A 19,978-nucleotide genomic window follows, 5' to 3' on the forward strand; every position below is an offset into this window, starting at 1 on the left:
AGTTAAATAATTAAAAGTGGCCAAAAAATCGTGTCCAATAATTCTTAAACCAAAAACCAATTTGTTTTTTATACCACTGATACGGAGAACCGACATGAACTGAGCGTAATTTTTATGAGTTTATGCTATTTCGGTTTTGCTTTACACTTTTTTTTCATTACGACTGGTAACAGCAAACGGTGAATATTGTATACATCTCAGTCACTGACGGAATTTAGATCGAATCGGTACACACGTTTTCATTAAGCGCGCTCAGCGTAATAGTTAAAGAAAATTGAATGAAACAACGAGATTCTTTGATCGAATAACTAGGCTTCGCTTTTGTGTGTATACAACATTATTATACATAGTCAATTGACGGATGATTCGAATATATTTATAAATTGCGATGCAAAGTATGAAAATTTAATTTACGTTTTGAAATTAATTAGTTTCTGTGTCCTACTTAAATGCGTATACATTATTGATAATTCAAATTCTAAAGTGATTAACTGAAAAAAAAAGTTGGATTTTTTTTGCTATTATGCAAAAACAACAGTGAGCTACATAGCACAAGCTGTTAGATATAAGTTAGACTGTGTGTTCTATTGAGAAATACAAAATTTGTTATAAATCGGTTTAACATTTTCGCCAGCAAATTTATTTTTGTTTGTTAATCGATGACGTGAAATTCATATTTTAAAATGCGATAACAAAAAAGAAACGAATTTATAAAAATATCACGCTAAGTGCTAAATGGATGGCCATTAGTAACAATAAAGGTAATTACGAAAATCATATTTAATTAGACGTGAACAGCATGTTCTATTATATTTTGAATGAATTTACTCAGCAATGGCAATAAATATTAAATCGAGAAAAAAATGTTTGTTTATTATAAATGAGTTATTAAATCAAATCATTTATGTTGGGCAATGGGAATTAATTGTTTAATTATTTAAACGATTCCAACCTTTTACAGATAGTAAGTGTTGCGACTCTTACTTCTTTTGATCTAAGTAATAAGTACGCTGATATACCGAAACACCGATTGATACCAAATCTTCTACTTGATTTGTTTTAACCTGCATTTCGATATATGCGACCACATTAGCCAAGTTGATTGCTTATTCTGGTCAACGGTGATAATAGCAGATGATAAAGTTGAAGATGATACATGTTCTCAAGCCAATAAATGCTGTTGTTGGAAATTTTTGTAAAGTCGTGGAGGGATAAAAAGTATCAAGAATCGTCCGATAAATTGTATTTCCGTTAAAATAACAATTTTAGTCATTAATGTTGACAGGTCGGATTCTAATAGAAATTAAGGATATGACTTAAGGAAAGCTTTGTGTAAGGCTTGGAACAGGTCAGTTCAACAATGTTGAATCAACATGAAATATCTAAAACTTGATTTAACTTGAAGTCTGATTATTGAATTTATACTTTACCTGAATTAACCTAAAGCCTGATTCTACCTGAAAGGGACTAACTTGAACTTGAACATTGCATTTTTCAATTCAGGTCAGGTCAGATTCATGATTCAATGAGTCTGATGATTTCAGATCAGGTACGTTTATGAACTGAAGGCCAGTTCAGGTAAAATCTGGTTTCAGTTTCAAGGAATACCTGATCTGTTCCTAGCTTTGCTTTGTGGGAGTCTGCAAAAATAGAACTTGTGGCTAGTAAAATATCCGACGATTGAGTATTCTTTGCGAAGTTCTATAGTTTTTATTCCTTAGGTCATTCTTTTTTGCTCGGGCCCTCACTATTTAAACATGAAATTTAATATTTTTTTGTTTTTGAAATACATTTAAATTTAGCAAGCAAATAGTCATCACAATACATTTTGTAGTTGAAACATAATTGTCGTTATCTATTACTGCACAAACACAATGTATTGACTTCCTGCTGCAATCTTAAATATTTTTTTGTAGAATTTTGGGCACAGCCAAAAAAGAGGTGAATTCCTCGAATACCTTGTGATTATCATAGGCAATATATTGACAGCTGTTAGTGATGTTTAAATTGAGCAAATTAAATGTATATTAAAGAGAAATGTCTTATTTTCAGCATGACTCAAGACTTTTTTAGTTGTAAAGTTCCTTCAGAATCGTTTTGCACAACATTAAAATTAGTGGTGCACTTTAATGTGTTTGAACTAAATTTAAATCTGGGATTTTTTTTGCTACTTCATTACTTACAGGTGCGCCTTTTTGACCTAAAACTATCAGGGTGCGGCTGCTATACATACCCCCGAACTCATTAATTCCATTTCCCCTTGTACGGTCTCACATATATAAAACACTGATTGAGCTATGTATTTGCATACATTTTTTGAAAACACTTTCGTCATTAACATAAAAATGTTCATTTGCGTCATATTTTCCTATTTATGATCTCAAGCATATTGAATGCGGCTGTTATCAAATAATCGATGAAGGTACTTACCAATTTTTTTCTTTTTCTTTTCTTCGTTGACAAATTTCATTGTACGCTAACCAGAGTAAATATGGGCACAGACATAATATTATTGAAATATTAAAAATTGAAATCACAGACGTGATTAAAGCAGCTTTTGGGAGGTATAGAAAAAAAAGTTTTATGATGTCATCATACCACAGTGTACATACAGAGAGTTTCTGCCAAAATTAGAAACTAGCACGAAGTCATTCAATATTAATATATTAGCATATACCTAGCCTATCTGCGTATTTTGTTAAATACTCTCATATTATATACCATACAATGTATGATCGTGTAGTGAACGGATTTACTTCAACATTATTGTCGCAGAGCTAAACGATTATTATTTTTGTTGTTGTATAATAAACAGTGTTATACAACAAGTATTACCTTACATTTAATTAAAGCAAATTTAATTACGTTTTTATGATTCCTTGTACAATGTACATATGCGATAGAGTATACGCGAAACTTGCGCACATATACATACCGTCATTTCCAAATAAAAGCAGTGAATGAAACACGAGCAGTAAACAAGATTGTCGTTTCAGAAATGATTTCATCCAGCCCGGCATTAAATTGAGTTAGAATTTTTTAGAGCTAATTATTTAGATCTGTGTTTAATTCCGTATGGAACTGGAACTGCACGACGCACTCCTTAAATCTATTACTTCTGTTGCTGAACTGTTTCCTAGAGCATGCTACCAAATCTTTTACTTCATCAGATTTAACATTATATTTGTTGACGTTGCGATAAAAAGTTGCGTCTAGCCGTGAATAATGTGTCAAAATGACGATACCAATTGAAATTGGACAGTATTACTACTATAGCATGTAGCATGTCCGAGCATCTCATTTTGAATATACAATTAAAACGTTACGCACAAGGGATATCCGGGATATCCCGAGTGGAAGATAAACTAGAACTGTTTGAAAACATTTGAACAAAGGAAATCCTCAGAAAACTAGAAAACAAAACCTAAAAACTTAAAAAGAAAATACAGTTTAACGTTTAAGGAAGTCTTCTCCCAATCATAGAAAATCCTTATAAGATTTCCTTTTTGAAAATCCTTTGTGAAAGTGACAAATTTACACACCTCGGGATATCCAACACTATCCAACACTGTCTAAGTTGCAGAGAAAGATTACAAACCATGTAAGGAAGGATACATAAAATCTACTTGGTTGACTTATATTGAGGCCCTAATTGATGACAATAATTTATCGAAATATGATCTTGTTGGTGACACAAAACAACCCACGCTTTGTGTGAAAAACTGTTTAATATAAAGTCGACCATCAATGACCGAAGATAACACAATAAGGCAAAAACATTCTCTTCAATAATCTCTTTTACTTGTATCAGTCTCTTTTTGACCAATTGAATGATCTATGTATAACAGTTGTGAGCTTTGAGTGACTATACTTGTCCAATGGAAGAGTCATTGTAAACGTTTAGGAAGAAAAGTAAGACGTTTAGTAAGACAAACGAATTAAATATTTCAGCTAGAGTCTTGAATGCTTCATGTACTGAATTAAGTAATCAAGCAGTAAATAAAAATCCTCAGACTCTAAGAATATTCTTGGGAAGTCTTAAATTTTGAATGTGTAAAATTTCTGATGTTTTTTTTCACAGGATACACAAATTTAACAAAAATTATCTTCAACATTCTGTTTGTAACCAAAACATTCGACTACTTTCAAGGTGATAACGCCTTTTGTATCAACAGCTGCTAATTACATTTAAACGAGTTGCAATCAAATATTATTCAATTTTTGGTCATAGCATCTTATAAATACATAAACAATCCAAAAGTTTCTATTCCGGCTAACCGAACTCATAAATTTTGCTGTTTACATTTTTCGTTGTAAGATTGAATTCAATTCCGCACCGCCGTTTATGTAGTTATTGCTAGGTGTATTAGTTTCACGAAAATAAATACGAAACAAATTCATGAATAATTGAGTTTCCATTTGAAATTATAATTTAAAACAAACTCACCTTCGAAAAATGAGATGAAAAAAAATTGTTTTAAATAAATATTTCCTCAGAATAGTGATACATCAATATATTCTAAAAAAAACATTTTTGCCGGTTCTGTATGTCTTTTTTATAGAAGTTTGTGTTAATAAATACCACTTCATTTGAATCATTAAGCAGAACTATAAATTTTTTGTTTCCTACGTCTTTCTACAATATGCTAATGGGTGATGATCGGAGCCGAAAGAGTAGATGACCGAATTACCATGAAATGGTATAATCGGTAAACTCTTGAATTAATCGCTTTTAAGAGCATCATCGAAAAGATGTAACCTTCTTTCGGCTTCGAAATTATAAAATGGATTTTTATCTAATGATCCAATTATAAATAAATGCGAGCAAAGAAAATTACTTTTGGATAGATAAAAGAAATTTTCAATTAAATGCTTTATCGAACATTGACTTGAAATTCATAAAAACAGAGACGAACAAGAGGCGTGCATTGGAACACATGGCTCCCTACTCCAATTTATACATATTATGATTATGATTATCGTGCTATTTAAACAAAAAATAAATGTTGGATATCAATATTTTACTCTTCGAATCATAATAATCAACTGTTTTATCATAGCTTTGTCGACTCGTAATAGTGACTAATTACTGGAAAGGTTTTATGTGCCTGCGATACGTAAATGTGTCATTACTACTGTCCATATAAAGTAATAGTACATTACGTCCGGGGGTCCAAATTTTCGTTTTGACGAGTGCAGTTTTTACGATGAATGATTTTCGTTTTTTCACACAATCTGTAATGAGTGTGTTTAACAATATATGCCTAAATTGTCTAAATTTGTGTTACACCGCCTTCGTGATCAACTGAGAAGTGCCGTAACTTGTTCTTTCAGGACCTTGGAGACGATTGAGGCTTACTCACAGACATCAATCTGTATCATTATCACGATTCGAGTTAATTACTTCTTAAAACTATATTTTCGGAAGATTTACGCTAAATCTTTTACTTCATTAATTTCAACATAAGTCGTTCATAAGCTCATATAAGCCAAAGGTTTTGTGCTTCGAGATTATGAAAAATCAGTGCTACAATTAAACAAGTCGATAGAAAATTAGAACCACCACCTTTTTGCATGCTTCTTTAGCGTTTTTTCGGTCTATGATGTTTTATATTTCTCGTCCTCTAATCAATAACTTTCGACCCAGACCTTAGCACTATGTACTTCTTAGTCATTCCAAAAAAATCAGCCTAGAAGATTTTTCGACAAAGCGCTGTTGATGCTGCAATCAATAATCAAACCAATTACAGCGAAATGTTGTTATACTCACAACATTTACATAAATTAAGTCCATTTATTGGGTAACATGCAGTACGTTACGAGTAACAAAAACATTTCAATCTTATACCACACACAAATTACAATCGTTGGAAATAGTAAGTTGATTTGCACCATCAACATTATCAGTCATAAATTAATTAAAAAAATCGATTCTATGTTCTAGTTTATAGTGGAAAATATGAAATGGATTTCGTTTTATTTTGATTGAAATTAATATCAACCAGTAAATCATTTCGGGGTTCGGTAATTAAATTCTTGGTTTTTTGTTGGTTCTATACTGCAAGATAAGCGCATAAATGCACATCAAATAATAACAGAAAACATAAATTCTTTCACGTGATATCTTTTAGTTATACTAAAACCTTATTTCAACTTTGATGGATCTTAGCCATGTGTTGTAACATTTATCATATTTTAGTGTGTACGACCTATTCTTAATAGTTTCGAGTTTTTTTCAGTTTTTATTTTCACGTCAATGGTCGATACACTTGTGTTATAATGCACTGCATCGTTAGCATTTAATGTTACAAATAGATTTTTATTTAAAAATGCTTTCACTGTGTACGTTCGGCTGGTTAAAGTGGTTTTTTTTTCTGGCTAATACATTTGTTCAATTGTAAAATCTTGTTACTAACCGCAATCCAACCCAACAGTATCAATTTCTGTTTTTTGATGGTGGGCACAAATGAGACAAACAACAAATTCGTTTTGATTAATTGTAAATACAATGCTTCGAACATATAACTTCCACTTGTTTTTAATAAACATTTCATCTGTTTCCATATACGATTCGGGCATCACCATAAAAATAATGTTATTCTACGTAGTAAAATGTTTCACAGTAACCAGACAACCTTTCACTTTTTATAGCAGTGAATGACCACACTATTTGTGTAAGTTACTAAAATTTATTTAAGCTTGCACATTATCGCACATGGCTGCGTTGCATCAATTAAAATTCTAAATATTTTCCTCATCAACAAGCCGCAACAAGCATCAACAATAATCCATTTCTAGTTCGTATGGCTTAAGTTATTTACATCGTAAAACCGAAACAAAAACCTTCTTTATTACGATGTATGTACTGAGAAAATGAATGACTTTAGCTAGGCTTCACAATAGAATGAAGATCACAGATCACTCTTGATGACTGAATGCTAATTACGTATTTTGTTTAGAACATAAAAATGTTTATTCAGCATATATATACTGAAGAAAGCAAGACCTGTGGATGTTTTTACAGCGTTTTACGTACTCATGTAAAATAATCTACTGCATTCAGTCACAGAGCGTGTCCATAGTTTTTTTTTGTCATCTAGTTTATTGTTTTCATACAAAATGATAATCATGTTAAAAAGATTCACATTGAACTTGTTCTCTGTATATGGCGAGGTATTTACTGGTCGTTTTCTCAGTTTGCTAGTTTTTCCTGTAGCTCTCGCATGAATAATTTCACTAGACATGTGTGTATATGGAAAATGACGAAAGCTAAATAGAACTTGTATGTCACTGAGTTGATATGATATTGATAAAAAAAAGTCATAACGGTCGAACGTTCATTCGTACTACATTTTCAACTCGAATAGGAGTTTACATTCAATTGAAATACGTACTAATGTAGTTAAATGTAACGGTTCATCTTAGCTACGACTCGAATCCTTTTTGTACGATGGAATTACTGACACAAAAGATTAGATGTAACTTACCAAACAATTAAGGCTATTATTACATTATCTACAACTGTTATTGACGTGAAGATAAAAATACACTGTGGCTATTCGTACGCGCGTGCGAATAGTTAATTACAATAAGGAATGGCTATTCGCACGCGCGTGCGAATAGCATCAGCAATAAAAATACGGGATGTGCTCTGGCTATTACGGTCTTTTGTAATCAAATATATGTTAAAACTAAATGAAGTAATAGATTTTGTTTCAATACTTTTAGCAATCAAAATATTTATTTGCTAAGACATTCTCTTCTATATGACATTGTGATTATGTCTAGCCGTCATCTGTTAGCTACACTAATGTCTAGAGGAGGTATTAATCTATGGTTCATGTGTTTAGACAAATTATGATCAATAACAAAGTTGTGGCGGAATTTCGATTATTTGAGCAGATTTGAGACACGGACTGCCCTTCCAATTTTTGTAAAACCATTACCCTTTGTGTGAATACTAGAGCTCTCATCTAGAGGTGTGCTGGTCAACTTTTCGGCGGCGGCTGTAAACATTTTTCAGAGTATCGGCGGCGGCGTGAATCGACTGAAGTTTTTTTTTCGGCGGCTCGCTTCGGCGCAATAGAATTTTTAAACGGCGGCGGCGGCGCATTTCGGCGCAAAAATCGACGCTATATGGCGAATTGTTACTACTTTTCGGAAAAGTTTTTTCGCTTCACTCTAGATTTATAATATTGTATTTGAAGATAATTGCTAAATATTCAATTTCTTGTTTCGACAAAAAGCGGTCCAAGACATTCTCAGTGAAACTAATAGCTCAGAAACCATTTTTTAATCTTGTTGTTACTCAAAATTGGACATTCAAACGGAAAAATAAGTAATTGACTTTCTATTAAACTTCATGTAAAAAGACCACCAATATTCCACTAATTTTAAGCATACATTAAGCTAACACATTAGTGGTCGGAATTGTGGTCGTACATTTTTCAAAAAGAATTCTGATGAAAAGATATCATTAAAAAGGAAATACGAAACACGCAAATGTAGGCTTCAAATTTAGCTAAGTACCGGTGCCTCTTTAAGTATCCGATAAAGTCGGGATTTTCTAATCAGCTATATACCAGCCGAAACTCAAACTTATTTTGGCAGATTTTTCGAAATCTGCACTAGTTTCATACTTTTCCATGGTCAATAAAGAAGAAAGTTGAAAAATCTGCCAAAAGCTATATGCTTCGCTTATTGACGTTATTGATTGGTTATATATAATTACCAAAATATTATTTTCTCTTTTTATCAACATCAACGTATACGAGCGCAGCGAAGGAGTTTACTTTACACACGAGTACATTTTTCTCAATATACCATCACTTATACAGATTTTTTCGAGTATTAGTTCTCTAACATGCGTTCTCATTTTGGACACATGCAATATGGTGGTTTTCCTCACTCAATTCTATTATGTTTTTTGATAAAAAAAATTTTTTTCTCGTACTTAGTGAAACAAATTCATTCCCAATTACCTCTACTTTGCGCCGAAACATGAGGAAAAAATAAACCGGCGGCGCTGTGTTTTATTTTTACCGACGGCGGCGCAATCGGCTGAACAATTTAAAATTTCGACCGGCGGCGGCTGACTTTTTATTGAAATTTTCGGCGGTGATCGGCGCGACTGGCGCCGGCGCTGACCTCTACCTCATCCAAAGATCCTACGAATAAAATCGACCTCACAGAAAGGCAAATATAAGGCATAATCATCTGTTATTGACAGCAGCGACAAAAATAAACGTTTAGCTACCTCATGTTGTCTTATGTAGCAAATATGAGTTACATTAAATGAAGTAGAAGATTCACAACAAAAGAAGTAGCAGACCTATTAAGGGTAGTGTTGTTCTGCTCATTTCTGTGCAGAACGCGCACGGAGGCCTCCGTTGGGCCTATTGTGCTCAATAGCAGACCTAATTATTATATCGGTTGATATGCGTTCAACTTTAATCATTATTCGATAACTAATTTAATATTTTAAACATTGCAGATACTTCTGTCGCAGCTGACAATGAAGCTGATGGAAAGACACAGAAAGAAGCAGAAATTTAAAATAAAAATTTATTGAAATTTACTTTACTGTGTTTCGCAACACCAAAACATCGAAGCACAACGACAAAATTGTATCCGAAAGTCTTTTAAGATAAAATCTGGATAATCTCTTCGGTACGAAAACCATTTGTCTTACTTTTATTAGACAAAATTTAAATTAGTTTTTCTTATCGTCTGTTCGAATCTGTTAACACACGAAATTGTAAAAAAATTCTTTTATTTTTATTTTACAGAATAAGCTTCGCGCACACAACAAAATTATAACAAAAATACATTGTATATGTGGCCATGAATACACCAAAGAAGTCTCGTAAATCTGAATGTTGTAGCGTGAATTTTGTCAGTTGCGTTCTTCACATCTTCAACTTTATTTTCTTTGTAAGTACAACGTCTGCCAAACAATACGTAATAAGATATTGTGAGAGTCTTTTAGTGGCACGAAACTGAAAAATAAAACCTTGTCCTTTAATTTTTAGGTCTCCGGTGTTCTAGTTTCGGCTGTTAGTATATGGACGTTATTTTGGAAACATCAATATGTTTCTCTTCTACCAACACCAAGTTATCTCATCGGAACTTATTCGCTACTAGGAGCTGGTTGTCTAAGTGTTTTTGGTAGTTTTATGGGGCTATGCGGAATTTGCCGGCAGTACAAAACGCTGATTTTATGTGTAAGTGTTCAACGGATTTGGACCGTTTAAAAATGATGTTACCTTCGAAAGGAGAGAGGGATGTATAAAAAATGTTACGAATTCGGACGAATTCAATCGGTCGGAGTGCTTGCTGTCATATTTCAAATTGATTTTTGGATTTGAAATGCAAGAATTGTTTGGTTCCAGAAACTCCAAGACCAATAACCAAAGAGCCTAGACTAGCTTCTTCACAAAAATGTATTTAAATTATCACTAAAACGTACATTGACCTCATTTCTTAGTACATCTACCTCTTGCTGATCGTATTTCTCTTGGAAGCTACAGTTGGTGGTCTGGCTTATATATACGAGAACCAAATAACCGAAGAACTCCAAGACTCGTTGAACACAACGTTTCTGGAACACTACGCCATAGATGAGGAGAAAACCACTGCCATAGATCAAATGCAACAAGATGTAAACAGTTTTTTTTTTTAGAAATTCTCACCAAGGTTCATGGAACAATTTACCGTTCCTTTTTCTAGTACAGCTGTTGTGGAGCGTTTCGCTTCGAAGACTGGCGGTACAGTCTTTGGTTGAAATCCGAACGGACCGATCTACTGCGATCGACGGAAAATCGACTAGTTCCCGATTCGTGTTGCATAAGCATGAGGGATAAATGTGGCCTACGGGATCATCCAAGTAACATTCCTTACACCGTGAGTATAGAATTTTACAAAATTCGGTTGTAAAAAATGGCACTCAAAGGGAAATTTCTTCTCTTTCTTTAAGGGCTGCATTTATAAATTTTCGGATGAGCTTCGCGATCATTTGAATATTGTTGCGGCAGTTGGTTCCGGTATTTGTGTAGTTAAGATTTTTGGTATGATTATAGCAATAGTACTGTACATCAAATTAAAGGACGTGATTCAATGACATACGTATGCGGATCCAAATCTATTCTATAAAATAGAGGATCCCTACATCGATGGTATTAGTGTCATTTATGAGCAGGAACAGTGTCCTATCCATCCTAGGAATGTGCGAATGTGTCGTGAATCTCAAAATGCAGATAGTTTGCATTTAATGGATGTCCCATTGTAAAGGGAGTGAGTGAATGAGTGTGTACATTGTATTTATGTAGAACGGGTCAAAATACTAATTTTTTTTACTAATTTATCAATTTTAAGTCAAAGTCAGCTTAATACTTAAGTGTTACAGAGGTGAATCTTTAGTTAAACTAATTTATGTTACTACTTAATGTCCTCATGTCGAAAATACCTCTTTCTGTTGAAAATTGTTGTAAATATATCAAGACGCGAAGTACAAGTTTTTGTACGAAATAAATGAATAAAACATTGACATTACAATCGACTCTTTTCTGTGTTTTAATAGAATTCTTTCGTACATCGGCAAATATTTTGTTTTAGTACACGAACATCAAGAATAAATGGTTAGTGTTCTAATACCCATGACAACACCGGTATGGCTGATCTAGAGCCATAGATTTTGCAGAACAATCACATCCACCTCTATACATAGACTCATATAATTCTGAGAAGGGATTCATGACAACTAATGGAATGCTGAAGCAACATTAACCTTTCACTCACAGCATTTTTAACATACTTACCTACTTACTTAGGCGGGCACTACAACCTACTATTGGTTTTGGCCTTCTCCAGCAATCTTCTCCAATTGGACCTATTCCGCGCAAACGTTCTCCAGTCGCTCACTCTTCAAAAATTGATCGAAAAGGATTTCATTCACCTCCAGCATATGGTCCGTTGGTCCACCATCAGACAATGAAGTTGTCATGTACTTGGTTTTTCTCTCACTGACCTTTAGACCGAACTCAGCACCCTTATCTTCGATTTTCGTGAAATTAACGACGTCAACGTACAATTCAGTCCAGGTCGTCAGCATATCCCAACAACTGACTCAACTTTCTGAAGATTGTACCGCTGGTTTCCATGTCGCTCTCTCTTATCACCTTCTCAAGAACAATGTTAAAGAATAGATCTGCCAGTCCATCGCCTTGTCTAATTCCTTCCAAGTACTTCTAGTACTTCAAAGGTATCAGATAGATTGTTTCGAATTTTGACCTTGGCTCTCACATGTGACAGAGTCATTCTAGCCAAATCAATAAGTTTTTTGGGGTAACCAACATATCAATGCAAAATCTATTACTTCGTCTGGTGCAACACACATTTTGCTATTACATAAGAGAACATTGGCCACAGCTCGCCATTTATTTTTGTCATCGCTGTTGATAACAGATGAAGTCTCTACGTAGAATATAATTCGTATTGCTGTGGATGAGGCGTTGACTTGAGTCTAGACTTAAAGGAGCTACGAGAAATCGTCGAGAAAATTTGATGAAAAACCAATTGGACAAATTGTGCATGTGCGAATCACTGGTGGGCTGATCAATAATTTAATATTTCTCAAAACACTCTATGGACAGCCATAATTTAGAAACGTGGATACGTTTTCAGCCAGAAGAAAATGATCTGCTTCATAGACTCTTGTTAGCGATGTTTCAGAAATCGCTCAGAAGAAAGTTCAATTTAAGTGGTTCATGCGTGATCCCTATCTCAAACGTTACGTAATTTGTGGACGTCACCTTCATCAAATAATGGTGCGAGCTTGTTTCTGTTATGACTGCGTAATTTAATGATAATGCTGGAGTAAAATAAGAGTAGATAATCAAAGCATGTAGCGTCTGTATGAATGCTCTGTAAACGCTGATAAAAGAAAATGTTTTACAATGACTGATTATTACTGCGGAAGATTTATTTCATCGTCAGTAGCAGCCGCAAACTGAAAAGCGGTAAAAGAAACGAAACTGTCTAGATTTTTAGTCTAAATGAAAACCTAAAACCTACATGGGAAATCTGATGAATTCCTTCAAGCTGAGAGAGTTCAACAAAAGTTTTATGTAGTCAGCCTTATTCACATTCTGTTCAGTCTTAACCTTAGAGTCCACAAAAAGATGCCACCTTAAATCAGGTAATGGAAATTACAAAAAACTCTTCGAAATTCGGTTCTGATCCCGAACTTTGCATATAATGTTCGTTTGATAAGCATGTACAAAATTGTGCGATAACGCTATACATTGTACAATTTGAAGCATATTATTGTTCGAGATATTCTTCACCATCAGACAGTTCGCTAACTCTTCAAGAAATTGTGTAACGCACTCACAGCGGAAAACTTTGGTTCAAAATCGACGAATAAATCAATCGTTTATTGATAGTTGCGTTGAATTATTCGCGATATTGAATAATGCGACCGGGAGGCAACGACTGTTATAACTCAAGTGTATGAGTGTGATGAATAAAAAATCTGGTGTTCTTGTGGAAATTCAATTTTAAATTTATGAGTGTACAGTGCAACCTTCAACCTTTCGCGGACAAATTAAATCAGAGCGATCGCATTAGCTAAATTTAACCAAAATTTATAAAATAAATAATCGATTCATCGCCTAGTTATCAATAATACTCTAAAATGTTTTCAAGAGATGTTCGAAACCAGTTCCTAGCTACAGTGACCGGTAAAATGATATATTTGAAAGCGAAAATATATTGAACGAAATGAATGAAAATTTGGTTTAATTTAGTCAACATTCTACAAATCGGATTCGGAGCTGTATTAGGATGGCCGTCTGCCAGTCTATTAGTTCTCGAGGCTGAAGACTCGCCACTGCCATCTGGACCATTAACTGTAGCCGAAAAGTCATGGGTCAGTGCGCTCATGTACCTTGGCGGTTCGCTTGGTTGCATATTTTTTGGTTGGGCGTCGAATAGATATGGACGTAAATATCCTCTGATGGGAGCAGCTTTACCGCAATTGGTAAATCCATAATGTTTTATTCACGCATCGTCGGTGAGCGCGAGCGGTAATAATTTTTCTCGGTACAACAATAAGTTGTGGCACTATCACAAAAGTAAACGCTTGGCTATATCACAAAAGTAAACGCTTGACTACCAAGCACGTTGTCTTATCTACTATTTTGTTGATTGATAGTGTCTGCTTTTGAAAGTCGGGTTCATTAAAAAAAGTTTTTCTACACAAAAAATCATTATCAATATTCAGTCGACGTACACTCTCCTTGATTTTCTGACAAATTTATTCATTTTATGTGTTTATTAGTCTAGTTTTACCACTTCTTTCACACACTTAATTTTAATTAAAACGGGGTGGAACTTACATAACAGAAATTATTAGTTATAAAAATATTTTGTTTACACTTGTTTGTTTACTAACAAAGCATTTCACCAATAGCCCCGGTTATCGAGTCTACTTACTACTGCTTTTGACAGCTTTTGATCGACGTGCATTAAAAAAAAAAACTTTAACTTCAACTCTCAAAGATTCGTTTTACTTTATAAATAACCAGGTCATGACTTCCCGATCCGCGCAGAACCGATCCGACTTTTTAAAAGCAGAAACAGAAAGACATTCAAAAGATTTAGTATCGTCGATAGTTTGCCATTATCAGATGTAGGGATGATCGGGTTGGCCCGAAGATTCGGGTAACCCGCAAACCCGACCCGACCCGTCGGGTTTTGGGCGGGCGGGTTGTAGAGTCTTCGGGTTTGCTTTGGATCGGGTTTCAAAAATAAGATTCGGTCGGGTCGGGCTTGGGCTTCTAGGAGTATTTAAAAGTTTCAACCAGAAGTATTTAAAATTTTATAAAAAGTATCAATATAAGTTGTTTCTTCACGTTTTTAACGTAATTCTGAAAGCATTCAAACATTTCAAGCATTTCTCACATAAATTTGAACTAAATTTGCTAAAAAACTTTGACGGGTTATAAAACTTTCGGGTTGACTTCGGATCGGGTTTCAGAAATGAAAAACGGGTCGGGTCGGGTTCGGGCGGGTTTTGAAAAAACCCCAACCCGCTCATCCCTATCAGATGAGATCATGTGGATGCGACAGGAACAACATTCTATCCGTCCATATTCATCCCTCACCCTATTCCTTTCTCAATTAAGATTTTATTGGGCAAAATAAGGATTTTCGCATCGCTTGCATGATAAAGCTATTTTCACAACTCAGGCGAGAAACTAGTCATTTACTTCCCTCCGCTGAAACTTCGCACGCCCTTGTTGTCAAAAACGTTGTGTTTACATCGTTGAACAAATAACTATTACTGCATTCATCTTTCAAAGCATGGTATAGACATGTGACCCGCTTACTCGGTGCAAACTGAATTTGACTAGTTTCGAATCATCTTATAAATTAATAAAGATGATAATCAACGGGGCCTGTAACATCTATAAATAAAATTAGACATTAAAGTACAAAGTAAATAAATTCTCCGCAACTTTTGTTACAGCGGTCGTTTACCTACTTTTTACATTTTCTTTCTGCAAATTATTCCCATAACGCGGGTATAAAAGTGGCTATTATACAATTTAATTACTTACACGCAGATGTTAAGTTCTTATAGACAAGAGTCTACGTCAAGGTTAATAATGCGAACATGATCATTAAATGATATTAAGCGTGATAAGGAGAATTACACTATGTTTGACTTTGGACGTCACACGGTCACACTGATAGGGCTACAATATCCACTCATAACTGATGAATATAGCCGTTATATTCGTCTGTTATGAGTAGATATTCTCGTCAATGAATTCGTAAAATTATCTTTTTTTATCATCAAAGTGTATACTAACATATCGTAGGGCAAATTTCAACACCTTATCACCCTCTAAGTTGCCTCAGTTAAATCAGTTTAGACATTTAGACGGCGCCTGGTATTAAAACATTCTGTAATTTTCTTCGATATAGAAAGGCAACATTAATATGTCCCTAAAACCATACAATCATTAGTTGTAGTGTTTGATGCGTGCGACGAACCACACACTATACTAAACATAGAAATAGCATAAATACAGGCAAAATATTACATTCCCTTAATAGGCTTAGGATAAAGCTCGTCCTAAGACTCTAGATTGAGGACTATCACAAACGCGGGCTAGTTCATAGTATGCATAGTGAAGTGACAGGGGCTAGATACAAAGAAGAAGAGTGTAACAAAAACTCACTTTGATTCTCCTCATTTTCGCTGTAGATAGCAGATGACCGTCCAGATAACTTAGTTGGTCTGTAAAACGGTTAGTGTTAGACCCCTCCATCTCCTTGTTGTATAGATGTAATTTGTTTAGTTTTGACTTAAACTAAGAGTGAATTAGCCACAGCATTGACCTTGATACGAAAGTTGACTTAGATTCGAATTATCTTTCAGTAAACTTAGCTATCTCATAACAATTCAATTATGTGGGTCAACGGTTATCTTAATGCATAGAACGGTGGCAGTGGCCGATAGTATAAGACACAATTTTTGAAATTGCAATTTCAGCTAAATCAAAAACATTTTACTATAGGTCGGTTGGCTGCTCATTATTTATGCACAAAATCCTTACTACCTCTACATTTCGCGATTCATGTCTGGATTTTCGGGTAGTGCCAACTATGTAATATTGCCCGTATTTGTTGCAGAAATTGCCGACACTAAGTTAGTAGAGTACACTGAGAAAAAGCAACAACTGGACTTGGATTAATTGATTAGAGAGAGTTCATCGCAGTTTTTCTGGAGTTCAAGTTGATCTTTTTCTCAGTGTAAGCACAGCATCATGTCGTACAAAAATTTTAATTCAAAAGTTTTCACAACTAAAACAGAGTTCGTGGTACCCTAGGATCCCTTTTCATATTATGTGTTAATATTGGAATACTTTTGGCATTTGTGCTGGGACACGTTTGTTCATACGTTATGATGCCGATTATTCTGTCAGTCGTGCCGGTAGTATTCTTTGTCGGCATGTGTTTCTTTCCGGAATCACCACAATATCTCATGCAAAGTGGGCAAGAGACGGTAAGTTACTACATTACGCAGGTTTGTTAACATGGATTTAAACGAAAAACGAAATTCTCAGGAAGCTAAGAAATCGTATTGCTTTTATCGAAACATTGAGCCTCAACAGAACCATGAAATGGACTTACTTCATAACGAGCTGGATAAGTTCAAACCAGTTATTGTCTCAAAAGACGATAAATCAAATTACAAATCTACGTGGAGTGCATTCAGTAAGACCATTTTTATAATAAAAGACCTAAGATGTTAGATGAATACGAGAACCTTTCGTCAAACAGATACTCCCGTAGCCAGAAAGGCTATATTTTTGGGTGTAGCACTTCTAGCTTTAAAACAGTTCACTGGTAACACGACTATGTTAAATTATGCCGGAGAGATATTTAAAGTGTCTGGTTCCCATCTCGGACCAAATATGTCAGCTATAATTATTGGAATCATTCAATTGGTCGGAACATTTACGCCTACACTTCTTGTTGATAGAGCCGGACGCAAAGTAATTTTCAATTTTCATACTTTTTCAAATGAATTTTTATCAATAATTCTTTTTTGAGGTGTTGCTGGTAGTGTCATCTGGTCTAACCGGTATTGGACTGGTTTGCTTAGGCGTTTATATGTGTTTGCAGTCGAAAGGATATGATCTCACTGGCCTAGGCCTAATTCCTCTAATAAGCTTTTCAGTGGTATTATTCGCACAGTCTTGTGGTGTCGTCCCACTTCCGTTTGTTGTTATATCCGAAATATTACCTCGAGAGGTTCAGTTTCTTCTTTTCATATAAAGTTCCGTAACTGTAACAGTTTAATCTTTGCTACAGGCTAAAGCTATTGGCTCAACGATCTGTATGGTAGTGTTATGGGGATTTGCGTTTATTATGGTCAAAGCTTTCCCCATCATTGCCGCTACAGTCGGTATGTATGGATGCTGGTTTTTATTCGCAGCAGTCGCTTTTGGTGGAGTCGTATTCGTTTTGGCAGTATTGCCGGAAACCAAAGGCAAGAGTTTCGATGAAATTATGGAAATTATGAAAGGATAAAGTGAATGAAAATGTTGATCAACTTCGAATAAATTTAATTCCAACAATTATTGGCGTCGTCCTATTTTGTGCAGATTCTGTTCTGGAGATCGTAATCGTAAAGGGTCCGATTATTGAGTGAGAAAAACTTCTCACTAAAAATGGATCAAAGATGAACGCTAATGTTTCATACAACAAAATTTCGTTGCACTCAGCGCAGTGTATCCGCTTACGTAAACATACAATAGAGGTAACCCATTATGGACTTTTGACATAGTATATGGTAGAAACGTCAAAAGTTTATGAATATGCTATACTTACGAACTTTACGAACCATAATGGATTACCCCTACACTACATCAAAGCAGTGGTAAGTTAAGAGTATTATGGAAAGTTCATAACTCTCAAAGAGTTACTCTGGAATGATTTATTATCATCCCTTCATGGCAACGCAGTTATAGTATAAAACTGTATGATGTCGACCATTTGACTATTTATTTATGAATAAATCCAATTACGCCAAATAAATAAATCAAGTCAACCTAATTGGTATATTTCCGTTAGTGATGTGAACATATACATCGTTACGAATCGCGAAAAAAATTTGGTAAACTTTTGAGCTTGAAATTTGTATGACTATGTACAGCCATACACCGTGTAACAAAACCGGTTTTCATTCATTTTTCATCGATTCGAGACGTGATAATTTTGATTCTTATTAGAACATCAGTTACACTCATAACAATTTTGGAAAATCAATCAATTTATTTATCAATCAAAACAATTTCTGTTAATTTACTTGGTTTCACTTCCCGATTTTCTGTTCCCAATTTTTTCAATCAACTGCTTCAATGCTATCTGTAAAGCGTCTTTGTAATCTTCCAGAAAAGTATCCCGTTCCTCCGATGGTGTGACACGTTCATTTCCACGTATGTACTGTTCCGGTAACGTTATCTGTACTCTCTGCTCCACCGTATCCATTTTAACTCCGGCCATAACTTGACGTAGCTGTTCATCGCACTTACTGCCACCATGACCTCCTAGAGTAATAACAGCTGCAGGCTTCGCACGCCATTCACGGTACAAAACGTCGATAGCTAGTTTAAGCGTACTCGGATAGCCCCAATTGTATTGAGGAGTTACCACGATTAACGCATTACACGACTGTATGAATTCACTCCATTCTCTCACCTCCTGGCTGGAATAAGACGTTGAATCTTGTCGTAAGGCAGGAATTATTTCGTCTAGAACAGGATGAGTTGGATGCGGTTTCGTGTGTGGATCAATGATTGTGATATTGGATTTAGTGATTCCATAGCTCGAATCTTGCAGTAAGTCATCGAGAACATTATTCACCCATTTCGATATACCAATACTGTTACCACCCGTCCGGGCGCTACCCACCAATATACAAATTCGAATAACATCCATGAGTGACAAGTTGACTAAAATTTACGACTTTACAAATATAAACTCTGTGTAGCACTAAGATAAACTTAAATGTATTTATGGAGTGCGTGGTGATTGTCAACTTTATCTTATCTCAGAGGTTCCACCACTTCTCACGAAACCTCGAAAATCAAATCAAAAATTTTTTCTTGCACCAACGCACTACAAGCATGATTGATCATAGTTGTCAGCTGCAGAAAGGACTTTATTTTACATGATAATGTTTTTAGAGTGTTTTACGTTTGTATGATACACTGTCCAGTTTCAGTACTCTGTTTAGAGTACCATTAATGTTTGAAGTGCGTTGCTTGCTTGAACGTTAATATTTGATTCTGGCAGAACTGTCTCTGACAGGATCTAAAATTACACCCCTGACCCTTCTGACTTCTGACCGAAGTAATAACTGAGTTCGTCAGTTACTTTTTTTTCAATGATGCAACGCACT

At 34.9% G+C, this 19,978-nt stretch overlaps 3 protein-coding genes across 3 annotated transcripts; 2 read left to right on the forward strand and 1 right to left on the reverse strand.

Moving 5' to 3' along the window:
* The first annotated feature begins 156 nt into the window (after positions 1-156).
* On the forward strand, positions 157-11,570 carry LOC119071646 (CD151 antigen-like). The gene is made up of 7 exons (XM_037176609.1): positions 157-761; positions 9,494-9,669; positions 9,789-9,933; positions 10,032-10,223; positions 10,487-10,660; positions 10,729-10,902; positions 10,976-11,570. Exons 3-7 carry the CDS (start codon positions 9,844-9,846, stop codon positions 11,117-11,119), a joined length of 774 nt encoding a protein of 257 aa, XP_037032504.1. The 5' UTR covers positions 157-761; positions 9,494-9,669; positions 9,789-9,843; the 3' UTR covers positions 11,120-11,570.
* Positions 11,571-13,325: 1,755 nt separating this feature from the next.
* LOC119071645 (facilitated trehalose transporter Tret1-like) lies at positions 13,326-18,152 on the forward strand. The gene is made up of 8 exons (XM_037176608.1): positions 13,326-13,739; positions 13,806-14,038; positions 16,587-16,717; positions 16,882-17,074; positions 17,136-17,286; positions 17,353-17,567; positions 17,626-17,826; positions 17,887-18,152. The coding sequence occupies exons 1-8, from the start codon at positions 13,694-13,696 to the stop codon at positions 18,103-18,105; spliced, it is 1,389 nt and encodes a 462-aa protein (XP_037032503.1). The 5' UTR covers positions 13,326-13,693; the 3' UTR covers positions 18,106-18,152.
* A 727-nt stretch (positions 18,153-18,879) lies between these two features.
* On the reverse strand, positions 18,880-19,515 carry LOC119072029 (NAD(P)H-dependent FMN reductase LOT6-like). Its single transcript, XM_037177148.1, has one exon. It carries the CDS (start codon positions 19,513-19,515, stop codon positions 18,880-18,882), a length of 636 nt encoding a protein of 211 aa, XP_037033043.1.
* Between the last annotated feature and the right edge of the window lie 463 nt (positions 19,516-19,978).

Source organism: Bradysia coprophila (assembly GCF_014529535.1).
Source record: "Bradysia coprophila strain Holo2 chromosome IV unlocalized genomic scaffold, BU_Bcop_v1 contig_5, whole genome shotgun sequence".
NCBI lineage: Eukaryota > Metazoa > Arthropoda > Insecta > Diptera > Sciaridae > Bradysia > Bradysia coprophila.

Excerpts from the sequence above, each read along its gene's own strand:
- LOC119071646 (XM_037176609.1), top strand. The coding sequence starts at position 9,844 with ATGAATACACCAAAGAAGTCTCGTAAATCTGAATGTTGTAGCGTGAAT. Across the intron at positions 9,934-10,031 it reads TCTTCAACTTTATTTTCTTT|GTCTCCGGTGTTCTAGTTTC; the intron begins GTAAGTACAACG and ends TTTAATTTTTAG. Across the intron at positions 10,224-10,486 it reads ACAAAACGCTGATTTTATGT|TACATCTACCTCTTGCTGAT; the intron begins GTAAGTGTTCAA and ends CTCATTTCTTAG.
- LOC119071645 (XM_037176608.1), top strand. The coding sequence starts at position 13,694 with ATGTTTTCAAGAGATGTTCGAAACCAGTTCCTAGCTACAGTGACCG. Across the intron at positions 13,740-13,805 it reads GTTCCTAGCTACAGTGACCG|TCAACATTCTACAAATCGGA; the intron begins GTAAAATGATAT and ends GGTTTAATTTAG. Across the intron at positions 17,287-17,352 it reads ATCTACGTGGAGTGCATTCA|ATACTCCCGTAGCCAGAAAG; the intron begins GTAAGACCATTT and ends TTCGTCAAACAG.
- LOC119072029 (XM_037177148.1), bottom strand. The coding sequence starts at position 19,515 with ATGGATGTTATTCGAATTTGTATATTGGTGGGTAGCGCCCGGACGGGT.